Source organism: Myxine glutinosa, chromosome 6 (assembly GCF_964187855.1).
Source record: "Myxine glutinosa chromosome 6, kmMyxGlut1.1, whole genome shotgun sequence".
Lineage (NCBI taxonomy): Eukaryota > Metazoa > Chordata > Myxini > Myxiniformes > Myxinidae > Myxine > Myxine glutinosa.
In genome coordinates, this window is record NC_136266.1 from 132,061,860 (window position 1) to 132,081,200 (window position 19,341).

Sequence of the window (19,341 nt, forward strand, 5' to 3'; positions counted from 1 at the left end):
TACTTGAAAGCAACATCCAGGAAGCATGAAACAAGTTCACCTGTATCAATATCTCCCTGCCTTTTCCGATCCTTACTTTAAAGAATGCTTACCATTGCACTTGAGCTTTAGGGCAGCGTTCAGGATAGATTTAGCTTCTCCCACCACTGCAGAGTCCCTTGCTGCTGTCACCACAACCAGGGCACGCTTCCGCTTCCCTTTTGCAGGCCCCTTAAACACTTCTCCAAGCAACCATTGCAGGGTCTTTGCTGTTCCTGCTACAGGGCTGCCTGACATATGATCCAGTTCTTCAGCAAGCACATCACTCCTCTTTTTTTCATCGTCATCAAAGTCCAATGCCAAGGCAGCTGGCACAGGCTTCGAAACTGGAGATTTCACTGGATCTCGGTCAAATCCAGGTGGATGCGGATAGAGGACGAGAGCAGAGCGGGTAGACTGTGGGAGCTCCATCGCAAGCCGCAAGAAACCTTTTGCTGTTGAACGCATTTCAGGGTCCAGGGTTCCATCAAGCATAAAGGCAACCTCTGCCTGCATGCCTTCTACCAACAATCGAGCTATTTTTCCAGGACATTCTGGATGTGGATCACAATGATCTGGCAGAAGAAAAAGTGGTGCTGTCAGCAAGTATGAAACAAAAATGAATGTTTAATTTCACTATTTAACTCAGATGTACATATAGGTTACAAATAGTAATCATCCTGAATAAAACTAGACTGTAATAAAAACTCCAACAATTTTTCATGGCGTTTGATGAGATTCTCATGAAATTCTCTGAGAAATTCATGAGACATGCACACGAGATTGAAGAGAAGCAGTTTTGAGCATAATTATGTGATAAAATGTTACCGAAGCAGAGGGTGCAAGTGAGCGTCGAATTCAACTTGGAAGCAATATCACCAGTGAGATGCACAAGCTGTGAGTGACCATTGACATCGACCTGTTGGGAAGGATTTCCAACAAGTTAGCCATTGCATCGACAACAAACAAACAAACACGAAGACGTCATGCAGAGCATGATACTTGCATAATCCACCCCTCCCCAAATAAAGAGTTGCCATGGATACACCAAATTGTCCATTTCATCAAGATTGGAATTGACGATCGCGTCAAAAGCGACAGTTTTTCAGATGAAAATTGATGATTTTAGAACTTTGACATAGAGTTGACCTTTGACCTTTTGTCCTCAAAATAGTTGGCTTCCCAATTTAGTGATTCAATATACAAATGCTGTTAACCTTTCAAGTCAATTGGATGAAAAATGGCAATTTTAGAAATTCGACCTCCAGATGACCTTTGACCTCAAAATCAAAAGGCTTCTCAATTGGGACGACCTCTACAACTTGGTGAAGTTTCATGATGATCGGTTTAGAATTGCGACCTGTAGGCGAGTGACAAACAAACAAACAGACAGAATAACAAATGCAACCGACCAATATACTTTTAAAATCTTCGATTTTGTAAGTAACAAGTCAGGAGACGAGGATGGTTCACGAGCGGGCGGTATTCAATGACAAAGGACGGACTATAACCAAAACAGGCCCGGACAGGCCAGGCCCAGAAATGTCAAAACGAAGGTTACTGACCTTGAAATGAGATAGAAAATAATGTATAATCAGTTATGAGGTTAGTTAGCTACACAATACCGAAAATTCGGTGAAAATGATTTAAAAAAAAAAAAAAATGAAAAATCGAGCTCCGTGGAGCTAGACACATGACATTGGCCGAACCAAATATCGAAACCCGTCAGATTCCACCAACTCCGTCGGAGAAGATGTAGCTTGAACTCGATTACCCCCTAAAAAGACATCTTTTTCTGACGTGGCTCCGCCCACAATGGGCGCAATACGCCCACTCTAGGCAGGACACAACTAGATCATGATATCAACCTCCCACCCAAGTTTCATCAAGATTGGATGATATCATCAGGTAGTTATGCTGCGGACAGACAGACACACACACAGACAGACGCACACACATGACGAATATAGTGGTCACTTGATAACTCGTGAACCAATAACAAATCAAATTCACTCTATCATGATGCCAACGACTACGGTTGTGTCATGTAATGCGTGGTAGCCATTATTGTCGAGTTCCACAAAAAAGGTGGAACTTTTTACAGGAGATTCAAATGGTCTTTCTTTTTATGGTGACAAAAAATGTACAATCTGAGGAAGTTCTGGTCAGCTTATAAGTTTCATCTATCTATAATTCCAGTAATCTCTGTCTGTACGTTTGTACGTTTGTACGTCTGTACGTCTGTTTGTCTGTGACCGCTGTTTCTCGACAACCACGGGTCCGATATACTTTTAACTTGCCAGGTATATTGCTGGGGACCCGAGGATGTGCCTTTTCAAGGTTTCATATTAATCGGACAATTACTTACCGAGCTATGTCCAAAAAACGATTCAACCAATCAGAGAGCAGCGAACTATCGCGTGTGCCGAACGTGGCGGACACACTCTGCCTCGGATGGCACATTTGAGAGCGTATTCATTTATTTCACGTTTGCAAACTATGTTGGCGTTAAACTATGTTTTAAAACTAATAAAAACGAATTTGCGATTCATTCGCTTTCCTGCGCGTTTGTGCACGCGATGGCGATTTCTTTACCAAACTCCGGAAGCCGTTCGCTTTGGACCAAACCATTTCATGTAAATAGAGGGGGGGGATTGTCACTGTACTCACAAGCCGTTCGCTTTGGACCAAACCATTTCATGTAAATAGAGGGGGGGGGATATAATTTTAGATATAGATATAGTACGGGCAATGCCCTAGTATCAAGTGCAATTCCGATGAATAGACCGTGTTGAATTAATTGTATTTGGAAGGATTTGCAATACTAGACTCGTAAATGTAGGTCATTTATATATTTCTGTGCAGCACCTGAATGCTGGTTGTACAATATCTGAGAACTGGCAAAAGCACCCGCTTTTTTCCCCAGTGATGGGAAAAGTTTAAGTTATTCTATCAATTTAAATTATTTCATGGACTTTAAAAAAGTTAAAACGGGAGACAGACACACGCACGGACAGACACCACATTTCGCAATATATAAGATACCACTCTGCAACTGATGCAGTCGGTTCGGGCAGGAATTTGTAATTTGTTTGAGGTGCCGACGACAATCGCCTTCTCTTTGCGAAGGACACCGTGGAATCCTCAATGTTTACAGCAACCAAGGGCGGTGGATAGGTCCTCGGCTTGATTAACATCCCAGTCGACAGACAACACTCAATGATGCAATTCATTGAGACAACACTCAATGATGAGACAACACTCAATGTCTGTTAAAATACAAGGAGAACAGTTTATACTTGGATCTGGAATCGAACCCGGATTATGTAGGTCAAAGCCAAGTGCACTACCACAGGGCTTATCCTGCCAATGCAAATAATTAGTAAATGCCCTTTACCTGATGGGTCTTCTTTTGTTTTCCAAATTATGTATTTATAAGTAAATATGCATCTTACTATAATTCACCAAATGTCCGTCTGTCTGTCTGTCCGTTCCCAGGTACCGCAAAAACGGCTGAACCGACCGCAACGAAATTTTGGTTGGGTAATCCTGGGACCCCCTGGAGTAAAATAGGCTATGTTGTTTTTCCAATTTTTTTTCAATTTTCCAATTTTTCCAATTTTTCAATTTTCCAGTTTTTCCAAACACGATGGAATAATATTTACCGACATGAACAGTGATGTGGCTTTTATTGAAATTCTACAAATACTGTTTAGATTTTGATGATTTGCGTGTGATATGATTTAACGGATGTTTATATAAATCGTTTAAAATAAAAAAAGCCTTCAATTTCTGATATTTTGCCTTTTCATTTGGGCCTCCAAAATGAAGCCCCACCTGTATGGAGGGTACCGTTGCTAGTTCTAATAAAGGAAATTTAAAATTATTGGCATTTTGGCTCAGGTCTACCACAAAAAATATGAGTGAAGAGACCATGACGTCCCCAATAACAATTTCCTACCTTGATGGCTTGCTCTAGTTCAGCCAACCGTCCAAAAGTCAATATGAGTGTCGTGACATCTGCGGCAGCTAAGAGGGCGGCTCCGATCCGGGCAGCTTCCATGTCTTTTGGAGTTGAGCGTACAATGAAGACGGCCATCCGTCGCACAAGAGGACCAGCGCGAATACGCTTAAAGGAGTGACGAGCCACATGCAACATCGCTTTGCCAACCTCAGCCGGGCCGCCTGCACTTGATGCCACCAGACTGCTGAGCCGAGCCAACAGCGTTTTGTGATTTGTGATTTCACTGAGGCGCTTTGCCGAAATGACTCCATCTTGCCTGTATCCCAAGAGAGAAACTCGGGCACCGCGTGGGCATGATGTCTGAGATAAATCTAAGCGCGAGATCAGGCCTTTGGCAACATTCTCGGCCCGAGCCACAGGAGGTGACCCTCTACCAATATCCATGGCCAGGACAAGATCTGTCGGATAGGCTGGGCAAGGTCGTTCGGCTAGGAATGGGAAAGGAAAGAAGCCAAAATAGTCATATATTTAGAATTTTCCTTTGGGGAAACTTAGAATACCTGTCAAAAGCTTTAATATAAATCCTCTTTAAGATTACTACTTATCAGTCAAGGTGTTTAGGTGTCTATATTCAATGGCTCATGAATACCTTTTTAAAATTATGTTCAGCACAAGTATAGCAGTAGCCATCGGCCTTTAAAATAGTACCATATTTCTATTAACATGCATTGCAGAGATTGCTTTGCACATACATCTCTTCTATCTACTCGTACGTCATAAAGAAGGAAACAAAAATAAACTTAAGAACTTGACATTCCAACTAACACTACATAGCCAAAAGTATGCGGACGCCCGAACATCACTCCCGGATGTGCTCTTCAAACATCTCAATCCAAAAGAATGGGCATTAATATGGAGTTGGTCCCCCCCCCTTTGCTGCTATAACAGCCTCCACTCTTCTGGGAAGGCTTTCCACTAGATGTTGGAACATTGCTGTGGGAATTTGCTTCCATTCAGCAACAAGAGCATTAGTGTGGTTGGGCACTGACGTTGGGCTATTAGGCCTGGCTCGCAGTCAACGTTCCAATTCATCCCAAAGGTGTTTGATGGGGTTGAGGTCAGGGCTCTGTGCAGGCCAGTCAAGTTCTTCCACACATATCTTGACAAACCATTTCTGTATGGACTTCGCTTTGTGCATGGGGGCATTGCCATGCTGAAACAGGAAAGGGCCTTCCCCAAACTGTTGCCACAAAGTTGGAAGCATACAATCGTCTAGAGTCTAGACTCTAGATTCTAGAATGTCATTGTATGCTGTAGCGTTAACATTTCCCTTCACTGGAACTAAGGGGCCTAGCCCGAACCATGAAAAACAGCCCCATACCATTATTCCTCCTCCACCAAACTTTACAGTTGGCACTATGCATTTGGGCAGGTAGTATTCTCCTGGCATCCGCCAAACCCAGATTCGTCCGTCACACTGCCAGATGGTGAAGCGTGATTCATCACTCCAGAGAACGCATTTCCACTGCTCCAGAGTCCAATGGTGGCGAGCTTTACACCACTCCAGCCGACGCTTAGCATTGCGCGTGGTGATCTTAGGCTTTTGTGCGGCTGCTCGGCCATGGAAACCCATTTCATGAAGCTCCTGATGAACAGTTGTTGTGCTGACGTTGCTTCCAGAGGCAGTTTGGAACTCGGTAGTGAGTGTTGCAACTGAGGACAGACGATTTTTAAGTCCTACGTGCTTCAGCACTTGGCGGTACCGTTCTGTGAGCTTGTGTGGCCTTCCACTTCGCGGCTGAGCTGTTGTTGCTCCTGGACGGTTCCACTTCACAATAACAGCACTTACAGTTGCCCGGAGCAGCTCTAGCATGGCAGAAATCTGACGAACTGACATGTTGTAAAGGTGGCATCCTATGACAGTGCCACATTGAAAGTCACTGAGCTCTTCAGTGTGGCCCATGCTCCTGCCAATGTTTGTCTATGGAGATTGCATGACTGTGTGCTTGATTATATATACCTGTCAGCAATGGGTGTGGCTGAAACAGCTGAATCCACTAATTAGAAGGGGTGTCCTCATACTTTTGGCCACGTAGTGTACCTTGCAATAACCTTTACAATAACTGAGGGATCCATCAACTATTGACTGTTCCATCAACTATTGACTGTCTTTCAAATCATTTGATTGCCCAGACATTACACAAACTTCCTGCAGTGGAAAATCAATCAAATTATATGAGGAAAGCAAATTGTTTTGTCTCCGACTCTGAAGGTACAGTCCTGTGTCCGTGAAACATAGCCCAGGTGTTATTCGTTTTCTTTGTAGTTTCCAGTACTATGTGTCCCACATTTATTTTCACCATAATGAAAGTTCCTTGATACCATTGGAATATAAATAATGTATTTTTGGCTCTGAAATGTTTTGAAAAGTGCAACACTTTTTGACTCTTCCAACTAGTGCCTGCACACCTCAACTAACTTTGTTCCTCACTTCTCCCATCTAAGGCACCGCCATCGGAGGCCGTTCTTTCTCAGTCTTCTCTCTGGGGCCTCAAGCAGACGGTGCACCGCCACCTTGTCTCAACCCCCATCCTGACCCATGATCTTTATTTTCCCCCATTAATCCCTGCTAACCTAACCCTTTTACTTACTGATTCCAGTGTTTCCGCCTTCTCTCATTTCCTTTCCCCTGCTCATTATTCCCCTTGCTGGTTGTGCCAAATTGTTGCCACTACTACCCCACTGTCAATTCAACTTTGCTCTTCCATGAGACTCGCGGGTGTAAAGAAAAAAAAAATCGAACTCATTCAAAGAGTCAGTAGAATTCATCAAATGTGCTACTCACCTTTGCAGCAAGCTGAATAAGATGAAACAACAAGAAGGGGAAGGGGGGGGGGGGGGTGTGGAATGCATGGTTAGTAGGAAGCATATGAATCCACATTTTGATTATACATATTGCTCTGATCATACATTTAGTCATTTGTTTGTTTACAATATCGAGGCTCATGGAAGAGTGAGGGAGAGAGAGTAAAAATGGCGAACGAACTGACAATGCTGTAACGATTATTGGATACAATAAGCAAGGGATGAACAAACAGGAAAATATGAGAGAGAGAGAGAGAGAGAGAGAGAGAGAGAGAGAGAGAGAGAGAGAGAGAGAGAGAGAGAGAGAGAGAGAGAGAGAGAGAGAGAGAGAGAGAGAGAGAGAGAGAGAGAGAGAGAGAGAGAGAGAGAGAGAGAGAGAGAGACAGAGAGAGAGAGACAGAGAGAGACAGAGACAGAGACAGAGACAGAGACAGAGAGAGAGAGAGAGAGAGAGACAGAGAGAGAGACAGAGAGAGACAGAGAGAGAGACAGAGAGATAGACAGAGACAGAGAGAGAGAGAGAGAGAGAGAGAGAGAGAGAGAGACAGAGACAGAGACAGAGACAGAGAGAGAGAGAGAGAGAGAGAGAGAGAGAGAGAGAGAGAGAAGGGGGAGAAGAGGAAACACAGTATCTGGGTATCTGAATGTTACCATATGATGATTTTAAAAGAAAATAAGTTCACAGAAATCTAGAACGTCTTTGTAGAAAAACCAGTGGTTCACTGGCTGTGAAACAACTTTTCAGATCGTATATCTGCTCGAAAGAGTGCTGCAGCGAAACAATGACGAAGAATGTGACCGTTGAAGGAAACCAGGCACCAAGCTGGGAAACCATTTTTCATTGTAAGGATAACACGAAATTCAGTCTCTCTCAGTCTTTTGATCGCATGAGGTCAGTTTACATGCACATCACATCCATTCTTGAAAAACTCCTCGTTCACTGCCCCGATTGTTCAAACGAAGGCAGGACTTCTTTACATTCAAAGCACATTCCTCATATATTATCAATGTTTAACATGCATATTGTCAAACAGTAGAGATGGGCACTGGGTTCTGTTACTGGACAGTTCCCCCAGATGACTTGGCTCATGTGGTTGTCAAATGTGAAACAGTGACCCCCCCTTTATGTCGCCATGACGATGCTGTTACCAAAACAATTCTGAACTTAAAGGTCAACTATATCAGAACTTGGTGAGAAACAAAGTCCGACTCACTGCATTTGTCTCGTATCAGCCTCACGGTGCTGCAACGCTGAAAGAAGGAGAAAAAAAATGAATGGAAAATACATGTGATGTTATCACAACTTATTTCAATACTGAAGCTCTATATTTCAGTTCAGCGCCCAATTGGCAGACATTAAATATCTTCCATTTGTCCAAAATGTCACATCGATTCGCATTTCCGATTATGATAATAATTATGCCTCATATGATAAATAAATTAATTTATTATTTAAACTTGACATCAGACGTTCACGAAAACTGTAATGTAAAACAAGTCTTCGTAAAGGTCTAGTGTCGGTGGATGGAACTGAGGCAATAGATGGTCAGGTGGAGCAATGAATGGGGTCAAGAGGACGTCGATCGAGGTATGGTATCCGCCATTGGAAACTTGGGAGAAGCTGACGTTTCAGGCATTTACCCTTTGTCGAGCCAAGCAAACAAAGCCTCTTTCAAAAAGAGAAAAGAGCCTGCTTTCACTCCGATGAAGGGCTAATGCACGAAATGTCATCATAATGTGGTTAGTATATTTCGATCAACGTTCTCTGGATTCCATGGAATTGATATGAAAACCAGCCTTGGCCAGCACATGTGTGTGGTTAAAGAAATGGCATAAACAAACAACGCTACTTTCTTTGCTGCCAAAACTGTTCCAATTGCAATTTTTGCTCAGTGCTGAAAATTTAATTCATTTTAAATTATTTTGTGCCAAGAATATCGATCTGCGTTGACCTAAATTGCAAGACAACGTTCAACAACAAGATATAATTCAACAACGGGTGACAAATAACGTTCTCACCTCGGAATCCCTTACTCCGCTCGGACCTTTCTGACCCTGTCAGAAACAGGAAGGTATTAAATACATCATGGTTTTTAAAGTCACTCTGAAATACAAGAAGGAAATAAATCTTTTTACAAGCTGAAAGACCAAACTTGATTGATTCAATCGCTTGGCGAGACTAGACTGGGGTTCAATTGCAGATAAAATCGCATTGTGTTGAAATGCCAGCGCCATGGAACCCACCATCAGTTGAGGGGACCCTTTACCAGTTGTCCCTTCTGTAAATGTTGTTTTTATGGCGTAGCTTGTAGGGCAATGGCGTCCGGAACAGCGTTTGTCTGTCCGAATGTATGTATGTCCCTTACCACCGGCATTTTACGGGTTTATTCCCTTTAAAATTAGTTTTCTCTGCAACTATTGGTCCGATTGACACAAACTTTTCACCATAGGAGCGCCTCCTCCTGCATAATTTTTAGTCATAATTATTACGTCATAGGTCACATGATAGGGCGCCATCTTGGAAATACCGAAAAACTTTGGACCTCTATATATCCAAAACCGCTCCATGGAAAAAATTGAAAGATGGCTCATTGTAAAGTACTCCCCATGGGGAATAACATATGTTAATGATGATGTCATAGGTGCCTTCATTATGATGTTATAAATCGACAAGTAGAATGCTTGATACTATCAGTATGAAATTTCTTGAGCGTAACCGTAATCGAGGGATAAATTGGGCGAGAAAAAAAATTGATGACGTCATCGGTCACATGGTTCAGCAGCCATATTTTTACAGCGTAGCCCATAGGGAAATGCTGTCTGCAACAGCATTTGTCTATCCGTCCGGTGTATATGTATGCCCCTCACAAACGTCCACCAATCAGAGCTGACGATCTGGTCACATGACAGGGGGACAGGAGATCCTCCACTCAGCAGATCCAAGCCTAGCTATGCCGTTGTTTGGCTATCGGTCTTGTTAATTCTACAGATTCCTTCTGCAAGAGTAGGTTCTTGTTTCATGGCTACAGAGATCTTGATAAAAGATCAATGGGATTGTGGATGTTAACTACATATTAGAGTGTGGATGTTGAGTGTGAGAATAGGAGTGTAGTTGCTGAGCTTCAGTGGCCCTGGAGTGAGTATATTGCAGCACAAACAACATAATTCGTTTGAGGACACATGACTTAATTGGTACAAACATTGTGAGTATTAATCCAAGCACTCTCACTGTGGGGTTCTGCCTGAAGACAGGTACATAGCTGCCAAAGAGGTTCCAGGGCAAGAATTACACTGGGTGGGTTGCATTTGCCTTCCCAGCAGCAGCTAAAGCAGGATTGTGGAATCTGTTCTTGGTGCCAGCGATAACTCGTCTTCTCTTTGAGAAAAACACCATTGGGATATTTATTATCCATCAGCAATGCAGCAACATCCATCCAAGGGACAGTACACTTTGTGATACAACACTTTCCCAGCAAACCACCAATCTGACACATTATAGTCGTGCTGAGAATCAAACCAAAGCCAGACTGCGCAAAGGCAAGTGCACCACATCTGCACAATCCTGTTGGATGATGAAATCAGTGCACACATTGGTCAACAAATTCTGAAGTATACCATATGCGTGGCTGTACGGTGCTGCAGTGATTTAGTAATATTTGGAGAGCTGGCATGTCAATGATATGGCAGGCTAATGATACAATCCTGATTAATGTGACTGACGTACCTCTCCGATGCCCCTCACTCCCATCACAACCTCAAAAAACAGAAATAAAACGTCTCCAGTTTCTTGTTATCTCCACCACCAAAGGTGGATAGAGGTTATATTTTCATCCCTGTCTGGTTGTTGTTGTTGTGTAGCCCCAATCAGTTCTCTTGAACAAGCTCGTGGCACGGAGACAGTCGATGGATCTCCCAAGAGCGACCCAGAGATCCTCGCCATCTAGGATGGTGTACCCCCACCTTCCCAAAGTCGCGGAGCCAGCCCAGAGGGGAGAGCAGTACTCCATCAAGCTGCGCATGAAGGCCTTGTAGGTGGATAGGAGTTCATATATGCCAATGAAGGATTTTGTATGACGGAGGATGCTCAGTCGGCGGCTCACTTTGGAGTCCAACTTTGAGGAAGGTTTTGGAGGTTTGCCCAAAAAAGGGCATGGCTGATAGTGAGACCCAGGAGTTTGATTTTGATTAACTAAATTTTCTTAGAGGGATTGTTAAGAAAGTAGATAGGAGGGTTTGCCAGAGGGTCCTTTCAGAAAGAGATAGTGAGACTGTGAGATGTGTCGGGATTGAAAGAGACATTCCAATTGTTTGACCATCTTGTGATTTTTTTTTTCAAGGTCTGAAGAGAGGCAAGAGGCTGCAGCATGCCTGTCTGAAAGAAGAGGGATGTTTGTCACCGCAGAGTAAAGAAGATTTCCCAGAGAGTCAGAGAGATCATTGATGAAGAGATCAGGAATAGGACTGGGCCCAGAACACTACGTTGGGGGCATTCTGGCCTTGACAGGGAGATGAAATGAAAGGATTCTGTTGAAAGCCACAATTTGGCTACAAAAGTAGAGGAAGTCAGTAAGCCATGTGTGGAGTCGGCCTTGGATGCCAAAGGCAGAGAGTTTGAAGAGTAATCCAGGATTCCAGATTGTATCAAAAACACGACATACAGTATATTCAGAGAGACGCCATGATCTCAAGTCTGACATTGAGGGCATCCATCCATTGTTGGATGAGTAGAAGCAGCATATCCAAGGTAGAGTGACCTGGTCTGAAACCAAATTGGTGATGTGAGCTTAGATTGTTGGATAAAAGGAAGGATTAGATATCAGCCACGATGATGGATTCCATGACCTTGCTGGTGGATGGAAATAAGCTGATAGGTCTGTAGTTGAGGGGATCCGTTTTTGAACCATTTTATGTAATGCAGTAATGTTGGCTAATTTCCAAGCAAATGGAAGATGACCTGGTGCAAATGGAAGATGGCCTGGTGCAAATGGAAGATGACCTGGTGCAAATGGAAGATGGCCTGGTGCAAATGGAAGATGGCCTGGTGCAAATGGAAGATGGCCTGGTGCAAATGGAAGATGGCCTGGTGCAAATGGAAGATGGCCTGGTGCAAATGGAAGAAGGCCTGGTGCAAATGGAAGATGGCCTGGTGCAAATGAAAGATGGCCTGGTGCAAATGGAAGATGACCTGGTGCAAATGGAAGATGGCTTGATGCAAATGGAAGATGACCTGGTGCAAATGGAAGATGACCTGGTGCAAATGGAAGATGACCTGGTGCAAATGGAAGATGACCTGGTGCAAATGGAAGATGACCTGGTTCAAATGGAAGATGACCTGGTGCAAATGGAAGATGACCTGGTTCAAATGGAAGATGACCTGGTGCAAATGGAAGATGACCTGATGCAAATGGAAGTTGACCTGGTGCAAATGGAAGATGGCCTGGTGCAAATGGAAGATGACCTGGTTCAAATGGAAGATGACATGGTGCAAATGGAAGCTGACCTAGTGCAAATGGAAGATGGCCTGATGCAAATGGAAGATGACCTGGTGCAAATGGAATATGGCCTGATGCAAATGGAAGATGACCTGGTGCAAATGGAAGATGACCTGGTGCAAATGGAAGATGACCTGGTGCAAATGGAAGATGACCTGGTGCAAATGGAAGTTGACCTGGTGCAAATGGAAGATGGCCTGGTGCAAATGGAAGATGACCTGGTTCAAATGGAAGATGACATGGTGCAAATGGAAGCTGACCTAGTGCAAATGGAAGATGGCCTGATGCAAATGGAAGATGACCTGGTGCAAATGGAATATGGCCTGATGCAAATGGAAGATGACCTGGTGCAAATGGAAGATGACCTGGTGCAAATGGAAGATGACCTGGTGCAAATGGAAGATGACCTGGTGCAAATGGAAGATGACCTGGTGCAAATGGAAGATGACCTGGTGCAAATGGAAGATGGCCAGGTGCAAATGAAAGATGACCTGGTGCAAATGGAAGATGACCTGGTTCAAATGGAAGATGACATGGTGCAAATGGAAGCTGACCTAGTGCAAATGGAAGATGGCCTGATGCAAATGGAAGATGACCTGGTGCAAATGGAATATGGCCTGATGCAAATGGAAGATGACCTGGTGCAAATGGAAGATGACCTGGTGCAAATGGAAGATGACCTGGTGCAAATGGAAGATGACCTGGTGCAAATGGAAGATGACCTGGTGCAAATGGAAGATGACCTGGTGCAAATGGAAGATGGCCAGGTGCAAATGAAAGATGACCTGGTGCAAATGGAAGATGACCTGGTGCAAATGGAAGATGGCCAGGTGCAAATGGAAGATGACCTGGTGCAAATGGAAGATGACCTGGTGCAAATGGAAGATGACCTGGTGCAAATGGAAGATGATCTGGTGCAAATGACAGGATGAAAGGGCAGAGAGAGAGGATGGGAAAGAGCAGCAGAGCAGGTTTTTAGGATGCGTGAGCTGCTGCCGTCCAGTCAAGTTGCAGAATAATCATGTTTGGCAATCATTCTGGAGTGATCTCGGGTAAACATGTGAGAGTTTTTAGGATTAAAGGACATGCTCCATTTTACATGGAAAGTTTAACGAGGCATGTATATTTATATTGTTAAAGTTATTAAACTTTTTTGCCTAGTTTTGTACTATTGTGAATATTTTGTTCGGAGAAAATTATGAATGCTCCATGTCCTATGTTTTATTTTTGGGGATCGAGTGGGGTTAGTTTATTTAAATTAACATATTATGAAGGTACATTAATAATATAATTATGTGATCAGCAGAAATTACAAAAGAGTAGACGAGCTTTGTAGGAAATGTAGAAACCCTTACCCTCCTGCCTGGTGGGCCAGCATCGCCCGTTCGGCCAACATCACCCGTCTTTCCAGAATTTCCCTGAAAAGCACATAGGTAGGAGTTTAAGTCACGTATTGTAATCTACAGGATACAGGTTAACAGACAGATTCAACCTTTTGACGTTTTGGTGCTTAAAGGTTTGTGTTTTGCTCACCCTGCGACCCCGGATTCCTTTCGGTCCTGCAGTTCCGTTCCGCCCCACCGGTCCTTCAACACCCTATGGGATGTACAAAGAATGTGTTCGGCAATGAGGTGTGATTCGACACGAAACCTTACAAAACATAACATTACCAGGTACAAGTCATGTGAAAATCTCACACCTGGGTTTATACACCTGGAGGGGATGGTGCTTTGTGGAAAGGTGTAAACATAGTTCATGCTACGTATATGAAAGTGTCTTGTTTGGGAATGATTTGTACAAGTAAAGACATCATTCGATTGCATAGCCCAGCACGATACTAAGTTATCGGCATAACGCCTTACCTTTTTGCCTGGAAATCCAAGGAACCCAGGCTCTCCCTGTTGTAAAACAAGAAAAATAAACAAGAACAAAAGTTATCCAATTAAAATAACCAACAGTTTACTTTTAATAATAAAATATAATTCCAGGTTGCCGTTTGTATCCAAAGAAGCCTGCTCACCCAAAACAAAACCACCCGGTCAATTTGTAGTGCAGAACCTGATGCCCAGACAGCAACCACACTCTCCAATAGCAAGCGGTATATCATGGGGGAAAGGAAACCCTAAGAAGACCAGACCACTTGCTCCACACAGTTTAGGTAGGAATTTGGCCATGGTGTTGGTGAAAGCTTGCCTACTCTTTGTGAAGAACACCTTGGGATCTTTAACATCCAGAAATTAATGCCAGTAGACAGGACACCCAGTTTAACGTCCATCCGAGGGACAGCACACACCTTGATGAATCAACCTGTGTGAAACTCCGGAATGACAGTTTATAACTGAATTGAGATTCAAACACAGGCTATACAGCTCAGAGGTTAGTGTTCATACCTCTTGGCTATCCTGCCAGCCTAATATATATATATATATATATATATATATATATATATATATATATATATATATATATATGTTTGAGGACACAAACTCAAAACCACTTTGCTGTTATTTATGGCGTTTGTATAGCATTCGCAATGTTCTTCAAATGAGACACACACAACAGACCAAGACATGTCAAAAAGGTATAACAAGGCATAAAAATAAACAAATCTCGATATATTCTTTCCAATTATATATACAAGTACTTACATCTTGAAAAACATCAAAATACATTGGTGTCAGTGTCTTGGACTATTGTGAGTATCTTGTTCCTCGAACATTCTAAAGCATCCCTCATATGTATGTAAGGACAACTGTTTGCCATCTTAACCCTCACCTCTCCCTCCTCAACCCACACATCAAGTATCCTCCTCCAATAATAAAATGCCAATAAGTATTTAAAGGCCATAAAAGTTGTCCATTGTGAGCCAACACAAACTGTTCTAGCAATAAACCTCACTAGACCAAATAAACTTCAGTTCTGTGTCCAACACTGCCAAGTGTGTTTTCCAATTGTGAGTTTTACACACACACGTGCACACAAAAACACAAACTTTGACACCCGGTAGGTCCCGTTCCATCTCCTGAGGTCCACCCACGTGTGGGAATAGCAGGTAAAAATAATTTACACGCACACACACACACACACACACACACACACACACACACACAGTACACACACACAGTACACACACACAGTACACACACACACACAGTACACACACACAGTACACACACAGAGTACACACACATACACACATACACACACAGTACACACACACACACACACACACACACACACACACACACACACACACACACACACACACACACACACACAGTACACACACACACACAGTACACACACACACACACAGTACACACACACAGTACACACACACAGTACATACACACACACACACACACACACACACACACACACACACACACACACACACACACACACACACACACACACACACACACAGTACACACACACAGTACACACACACACACACACACACACACACAGTACACACACACAGTACACACACACACAGTAGACACACACCGTACACACACACACACACATACACTGCACACTGCACACACACACACACACACACACACACACACACACACACACACACACACACACACACACACACACACACACACACACACACACACACACACACACACACACACACACACACACACAGTACACACAGTACACACACACACACACACAGTCTACACACACACACACACACACACACACACGCACACACAAAGGTGGATACACTGAGAACTGGGAGGGCTCCGTTCCACCTTCTGAAACCCACATTTGGAGATAACAACCAACGACACACACAAACACACACACTTCAAAGATTTTTTTTGTCTACAAAACATCTTAAACAATCCTATTTATCAAACTGCTTTCCTATTGTCTTGCCTAGCAGCCATGAACTACAGTTACTACTGAGGTGACAGGTATGGCGATCTGTCCACACCAATAATTTCTACCACATGTAGAAAACACAGCATCATTGTTTATTTCCAGTCTAAAAGACTTTCCATTCACATGGACAGGCCTTTGATGCAAATGTTATGACCCCCATCATCCTCCCTCCACTCCTACCCTTGTATTTGTGGTTTTACATTTGTAACTGAAGCAGTAGTCTGCCATTTGTTTGTGAATGTGGTGTTTTGTAATAATCACATCATACAGCTGCTACTGGGTATTGAAGAGAAAATGTCCATTTTGGGTGATAATGTTTAAGGTATTAAGAGTGTAAAATAAATTGTATACATTGCTTTAAATTCAATGTATAAATTGCTTTCAGGAGAGGGTAAGATTTATAATCATTCAGAATGACCTCCTTTAACAACGGTAGGGAATAATAGTCAACCACAATGAGGGACTAGCCTCACATGTAGGCCAGACCAGTTGAAGCTGAACCTATCTGGACTTGCTGAAGCTTAAAATCCAAATCCCCAATGCTGCTGTCTTTTACTGGATTTAGAAAACTCACAAACTCTGGGATCCCAGGCCAGCGTCCTCACAAACATGCCACCACTGTATCCCAAATGACATCGAACCACAAAATAAAACTTTAACAAAGTAGAACCATACCTGTTCACCCTGTACTCCGACGGGACCGACCGTGTCTCTTCCTGCTACACCCTATTAAAAGACAAAAACCATAGATCTCGGTTGCATTCAAACATCTCAAAACCATATTTGTAGTTCTTTCATGATTCTGTATATCTGTGGCTTAAAACAAAAGTAGACAAGTACAGCTACATTCAAAGTAGAACGCCCTGATGCCATATAAATAAATAACATATCCTTCAGTGCGTGACATTGCCGCGGTGCGCAGATGGAATTGGGAGGGAGCGGTGTGCAATAATTGATTGATTGTGTAATTAAAATAAATAAATAATAATCGTAAAATAATTTATTTATTAATCAATTGACGAGGCTAATAGCATACCTAAACCATCACTGCTTCATCCAAATCTGTAATATTTTGAAAAGGAAGAAGAAGAAAAGGAAGAAAAGGAAGTAAAAAGGAAGTAAAAGGAAGTAAATAATTAAATAATTAATCAATTGATTGATTAATTCATAAATCAAAAATACGCTTTATTGCCAAATGACTTGGTCAATGTTGTGTCCAAATATCAGCTTCCTGGCTCAAAAGTTGCCTGAGATATTGCCCAGATAAGAAAAAAAGAAACAAGTACTTAATATCGCCCCAACAAACAAACAAACAAACAAGAAAACAAACAAACAAGAAAGAAAAGGAAGTGAAAACTGAGTACTCCCTTTGCGGCAAGCGTCATCGCCGGGCCCACTTCGGTGGCCGGCGATGACGTCGTGCAGCACCTGGAGATGGGATCGGAAGGGGCAGAGTACAAAAAAAGATGATTGTTTATTTATTACGAGTGTGTCTAAAAAAACGGTTTAAAAATTGTTGGAAGTAAATTGAAAAATATATTTCTCTATTCGACGATTATTTATTGTTCAGTCACGGATTTACTGATCACCACTCAAAAATGAAACTCAGTGTTCTTTTTAAGCCAGACTGTATAGACTTCATTTGATCGTGTTTGACCGTGACGGTGGAAAATGGGAATAAACACCGTACCTTTCAGAAGGTATCATATATACATATTATAACAATTATAGGGGGAAAAAAACAAACCAATTGAATATAAAAAAGCAAATGTCGACAAAACTGATTTGGCCAATAAATGCACGAAATAACAAAAATGTGAGTTTGAATCTACCAAGGAGCAACATGATGGCTAGGCCTGGAAAAAAAATACTACTACAGAACATGTGGAAGAAAGGTAGTCCATTTTTTTAACGGAAAAAATAAGAAGAATCCTCGAGGGAGATGCATAGGGGGTGCGGGTATTCAATGCGGTATTGCAGGAACAGGATGAGTTCACAATAAAAAAATTCACTTTTGCTGTAATTCGTCTGTGATCCACAATAGCCATTGTGTAAACCCCTCAGAATACTTTATATTGTGGGGCATTTTGTCATTCTTATTTAAATATAATCATTCTGCCATAAACACATGTATCCAATATGCACACGAGAGTAGAGTTAATGGCCGCACTAAAATAATCCGCAGAGAGAAACAAATGCCATGCTTCTGTATATTTTCTGTATTCACTAAGCCACGAAATGCAGCAAAATGCATCAAATGATCACGGTTACTGGTTGGAGGAATTATCGTAATAGAAATCTCTGCATTTCCTCGAGCCCTGCAAATCCCCTCATCTCTGCTCATTTCCAATGTCTCAAGAGCCTTTTTTTCCCATATTTCCGACTCCCTCAATCCAACTCCCTTTCTACCTCCATATTTGAACATATTTTTCCGATCCTCCTCTTATCCCCTCTTATTCCCTGACCGTTATACTTTTGGTTTTCTAACTTCCCCACCCTCTACCATGGAGTCTCTTGCTGTGTGCATTTTCCTTTCTTTGCCACTTCTTTCTCCATATGACACCCTTTCACTCATATCATCTATCTTCCTTCCTTTATAACACAGTACATGCATTAGTCTGACATTCCCTCTGGTGGGTGCTAGCAAATCCTCACCGCCCCTCCACGTGGTCCTGGAGACCCTGGCAGTCCATTCGGTCCAGCAACTCCAGGCTCGCCCTGCAGGATTGAAACATCTCAAAGCATTGCACACCCTTCACACCCCATCACCACTGCATATGCACCACATCTTTGTGCACAATAGCACAGCCATGCACACTAATGAACCGTTGTATGCACTTCAGCTGTAAGGCCAAAATTTATTGGATAAGGAGAGGGGAAAAGGGGTGAGTGTGCGACTTAAATTCTTTATATTAAAGTTCATTATCCACTGGATCTTTAAACGTTTGTTGTGGTATCCTTTATCTTATTTGCTGTTTTATGATCTCTCAAAAAACCCATCCTATTTTTCTCTCGAAACTCCATAAGCGCACTAAATGTGAACTTTCCATTTCCTTTCCCAGAGCAATTACACAATCGCCTGCACCGTACATGACTTTT

The 19,341-nt window shown here is 42.6% G+C and overlaps 1 protein-coding gene across 1 annotated transcript in view; it reads right to left on the reverse strand.

Moving 5' to 3' along the window:
• The window catches only part of LOC137429452 (uncharacterized), a 397,376-nt gene that overhangs the window by 19,017 nt on the left and 359,018 nt on the right, over window positions 1-19,341 (reverse strand). Inside the window, 10 exon segments of the mRNA XM_078781072.1 lie at window positions 93-593; window positions 847-937; window positions 3,980-4,470; window positions 8,062-8,098; window positions 8,867-8,902; window positions 13,695-13,757; window positions 13,873-13,935; window positions 14,202-14,237; window positions 16,918-16,968; window positions 18,898-18,960. Coding sequence (XP_078637198.1) covers window positions 93-593; window positions 847-937; window positions 3,980-4,470; window positions 8,062-8,098; window positions 8,867-8,902; window positions 13,695-13,757; window positions 13,873-13,935; window positions 14,202-14,237; window positions 16,918-16,968; window positions 18,898-18,960 — 1,432 coding nt within the window.